General features: G+C 47.3%; 1 protein-coding gene across 1 annotated transcript in view; it reads left to right on the forward strand.

Moving 5' to 3' along the window:
• The first annotated feature begins 550 nt into the window (after nucleotides 1–550).
• Nucleotides 551–4,807, forward strand: part of Nipal2 (NIPA like domain containing 2) — a 90,632-nt gene continuing 86,375 nt past the window's right edge. The window contains exon 1 of the mRNA XM_013354117.2: nucleotides 551–1,462. Coding sequence (XP_013209571.1) covers nucleotides 1,328–1,462 — 135 coding nt within the window. The 5' untranslated portion in view covers nucleotides 551–1,327. The remainder of the gene's footprint in view (nucleotides 1,463–4,807) is intronic.

Here is a 4,807-nt window from a genome sequence, read left to right on the forward strand (position 1 = left end):
ATGGGTGTGGAGGTTGGAAATTCTGAAAAAAACATTTTCTAATAGAGGGCGGGAGGATACCAGGCATGGCAAAGCAAAGGGAATCGAAGTGACATCATAGAATCACGTGACAGGCATGTGTCCCGGGGGTCCAGTGCTTGCTTAGCATGTGAAAAGCAATGGGTTCAATTCCTAGCCCCCCATACTTATGGAAATAATGGAATACAGCAAATAGGTATTTTTCCTTAAGATATTTATTTAAAATAAGTTTGTTTCTTTAAATTGAGAATAGTTGCTACAATTATTAATTATTGACTCAACATTTTGGTTGCTCAAGCAGGAAACGACACGTGTGGAGATGGCTTCCCGTGTTTCTGCAGAACCTGGATGACTTTTTCACACTTTCTTCTCTCATTTCATATTTTCCCGAAGGAGCCATCACAGCCTTCTCCTGGGTCCCAGCTAGACAGGATTCTGGAAAAATAACCCTCCCTCCCTCTCCTTCATCCCCTCCCCCCTCCCCACTCCGGCCTTCTCTCGAAGTCGAAGTTATGAATGTTAAGTATGTTGCTTAAGCAGAATCCCAGTGCCCTATAAACAAAAAAAAAATTCCAAGCGTAGACGCTTCGGGCAACAGCACAAGATCACAGAACGCTCAAAGTGAGAGATGATGCAGAGATCGCTTGTAGTGACAGAGTTAAAAACAGGTCAGACCAGAACAGCCCGTAGGAGCTCTTGAGGTTGTTCTTAGCGTTTCTGTCCGAACCTACATCTTTATATATAGCAGCTGGCGACTTTTCGGCAGTCTCCATGACCCTGTCTGACAGAAAGCTCATCCAGTCACCGCACACACCTTGGGGGCCTTCATCTGCATTAGGGTATCTATTCTCTCTCCCAGGAATAGTTCCCAAGGGTCAGTCCATTGTTGGGCTCTTAATCCCCACATTGCTCACAATACTGGTAAGAGAGAAGTCATGACTCTCTCTCCCCGCACCCCAAATGTGGACCATTTTAGACCTTCTACATGCGAGAAGTGGGTTTGCCAAGGGCGAGGGTCACTCTTTGAGTTAACCGATGGCTCCTTTCCTTCCTGCACTTGGATAAACATTTGCTCTGCACGCAGTAGATCCTGGAGGCAAAGGAGATGACCTCATTCTTGCCCTGACAGGTGTGGACACCCGGGTAGAGCAAGGAGACACGACAGCCAGGCCGAGCCCGACCGCACCTGCGCGCCTTGGGAGCCAGGTGCCCGCGCCCTGTCGCCCGCCCGGCAGGAAGTGGCTGCGGCTGCGGGGGAGCGGCGGGCGGGGAGGCGCTGCACCCGAGCCCTAGCGCGGAGCCAGTCCCCATGGCGGCGCCGGTGCCCACGGGCCCCGAGGACGATGCCTCGGCCGTCCTGGACGAGCTGTCTCGCAACTTCACGTACTGGGCGCCGGGCCCGGGCAACGGCTCGCTGTCGAGCGCCTGGTACCGCAGAAACCAGGTAAGGCCGCCGCCCGCACCAGGGCGCGGCGATCGCCAGCCCCACGCAGGCCCCGCGGAGCCTCCAGGCCTTCCTGTCAGCTCTCCGCGCGGGCGACAGCGGCCTGCGAGTGGGCAGAGCGACATGTGACGCCGCCACACGTTCACCCCCTCCCCTCCTCACAGCAGACCCCCTCCCCCTAGGACGCTCCCGGCCTCACTCGTGGGCCTCTGGGTCCCCAGGAACCTCGCTTTCCCAGCTCGAGTCTTCCCTCCCCTTCTGCAAGGATCTGAGGGCAATGGGAGTGGATTTCTACTTATTTTCACCCCAGGTTCCTTTCACAGCTTAAAAAAAGAAAAGTGACACCTTTCTCAGAAGCAAAAACTCATTATGGGCTTCCCAGTGTCAACTCTGCAGAGTCGTGTCCCCAAGGTCTCAGCATCGCCCTTCCCTAGGAGAAACACTAATATTTTCAGGCTGCAGTTCTTCATCGCTTGCTCTTTGGGAAAACAAGATTGTCAGCCTAAACAACACGGGTTTATGCTGGAGATTATATATGCACACACACACACACAAACACACACACACACACAAAATGTATGCATATATGAGCATCAAAGGGGATGGGGTGATCATTTATTTTTGCATGGTCCCCAAGGTCAGGGAGAGGAAAAAAGTTCTGCCTCTAGCAGCGTTTGTATTCTTTCAAGCAGGGCAAGCGAGCTTTCATGGATTGGTTTCAGACTTTCAGTTTTCCTAACCCTGTTACTTTGGTCTTATGCATTAACAAAGCCATGAATCTTTTTTGTTGTTGTTGTTACAAGAATGCATCCATAAAATTGTGTTACTATTGTCCTAAGTGTGAGATTTTAATCACTAATCAAAGGGTTAGATTCCTTTTATGCTTGAAAATTATCTTGAATGTTAGTTTCCGAACTCAGAGGTGATCTGTATAAAGAGTAAATAAGCTTAGCCCACCTGATTAATTTTGCTTTAAGTCTGTTTTGTCAAAAAAGATAATAAAATGGGGACAGGGACTTGCTTGGAGACCTATACTATTTCTCCTTGCTCTACCCACAGAATTACAAAGAACAGACTGTCTTTCCATGGGGACTTCCTCAGTATGTCTTATGCTTGCAATAGACACAATCCCAATAAAAGTTTAAGAACGAATGATCTGCTCTTGGCAAAATATTAGATCGTAGATGCGACCAACCATGGCACCATTCAAAACAGCAAAGCGCTGTCTTCACAGGGAGAACATATGTGGTCATCAGTTTTCTTCAACACATCCTGGAACTCTTGATTGTCTTGGCCTTCCCAAGCACAGATTATCATGTGACATAAATGTTTGCGAGGCTTCACTTGCCCTTGCTAGTACACAGTTGTTCAAGTCAGAAAGGGTGTTCCAGAATATGCTAATTGGAACTGCTAAGCTGACACCTCAACCCTTGTTGGCTTCAGATAAGACTGCACCAGCTTTTCCTGTGAGCGTGCAGAGCTGGACCCTCTTAAAAGCCAGAGTCCTTTATTCTTTTGCTTGCTGCCGAATGGATAATTACTTTTGTTTCAAGGAAAAGTAAAAATTGAATGTTAAAATCCATTCAGCAAACATTTTATCGAGTGCCACTAGTCCTATGTAGGGCAGTAAAAGTAAAATAAAATCTAGCTTTTCCTTTTTGGCACTAGCTGAATAGAGAGATGACTGGATATGGGAGTGAGCTCTCAAAAAAGGAAGAGAGAGAGAGAGAGAGAGAGAGAGAGAGAGAGAGATTTGAGTTCCCAAGTCCCACAGTCAACATTAGCACTGGGAGCAACCAGCAGGCTAGAACTGGCTGTTCAATGTTTCGTGGGTTTGTCACTTGGGTGGCCCAGCTAGCTATCTGCTTTCACAGCAATTTCTGTCAGGTCTTACCCACTAGCCTTCCTCTGCTGAAAAGTCCTCTCGTGTGATGGTGCCCACATAAAAGTGGTAGAGAGATGTAAGAATGCCTGGAGCAAAAGTCTGGGCTGGCATCCTGAGAAGCCACCGCGAGTTTTGCATTGAGAGCCTGTCCCGCTTGAAACAAACAAACAGACAGACAGACAGACAGACAGACAGACAGACAAAAACTCCCCTGTTCTGTTGTGGAAGTTTAGATGTGACGAGTTCTGCTGACTTGGTTTCTGTTGTACCCACGCATTTCCAGGACAAAAGGCTAGTGTTCCTGAGCTGTCTACTGGGCTCATTGCGAGTGCAAAGCACTGTGGGAATATTCACTGTAGCCCAAGACCCAAACATTTCTTTCAGGAATGTTATTAGGTGTGTGTAACTCCAAGACAGGGGTATATGGTATCGTGTGAGTTTCAGAAAAGCCTGTGGCTGTCTCAGCTGGACACTTAAGGATGGGTGGGACTTTGAAGTAGGAATGCAAAGGTGGAGGACATTTCAGAGAGGGGAACCCTGGGAACAAGGAACAGCTGTGTTTTCTAGAAAGTTCCATGCCTTGAGTCCGGTCCAAAGGATGTGGTTGTTATGGGAAATGGAGACTGTGAAGTGGGAACAGGGTTTAAGACCTTGGATCTGGTCCTGGAATTGCCTTAAAGGGGAAGTAAGGAAGTTAAGGTTTTATCTAGCAGACAGTCAGGAGCCATTGAAGTTTGTTGAGCAGGCAGTGCAAAAGTCAAGGCAAATTAAATTTTAGAACATCTAAATTAGGATAACAGGAGGTAGAGGCCTCAGACTGGCCAGATGTGGACTAAATCTGGTACGTAGATATGATGTGTCATGTGTGACCTTCAGGGAAGTTTTTAAATGTTTAATGCCTGGCCAACATTTAAGGATGAGATTAGCTGGGGCTGGAAAGATCATCAGTTAAGAGCATTTACTGCTCGTGGGTCCAGTTCCCAGCACCTACAGGATGGCGCACAACCTCCTGCCTATGACTTTAGTTCCAGAGGAGTTGGCATCCTCTTCTGGCCTCCACAGGCTCCAACATGCATAAAGTGCATGGTTCACACACACACACACACACACACACACACACACACACACACACACGCAAGTTTAAAAATGAGATCAAAACTTTATCTTAGTTTGATATTTACTATCTAAAAGTTATATTTAAAAGGCCCTATTTACTCATGTTTGTATACATGCTTTCCTTTACTTATACAAATAAAAGCCAAAGATTTATCAAAGGTCAAAACTGTGAACCTCAAAGAAGACCATTTGTAGCTGGGCAGTGGTGGCACACACCTTTAATCCCAGCACTCCTAAGGCAGAGGCAGGCCGATTTCTGTGAGTTCAAGGCCAGTGCTAGTTCCAGGACAGGCCCCGAAGCTACAGAGAAAACCTATCTTGAAAAACCAAAAAAAAAAAAAAAA

This window comes from Microtus ochrogaster, unplaced genomic scaffold, assembly GCF_000317375.1.
Source record: "Microtus ochrogaster isolate Prairie Vole_2 unplaced genomic scaffold, MicOch1.0 UNK29, whole genome shotgun sequence".
NCBI lineage: Eukaryota > Metazoa > Chordata > Mammalia > Rodentia > Cricetidae > Microtus > Microtus ochrogaster.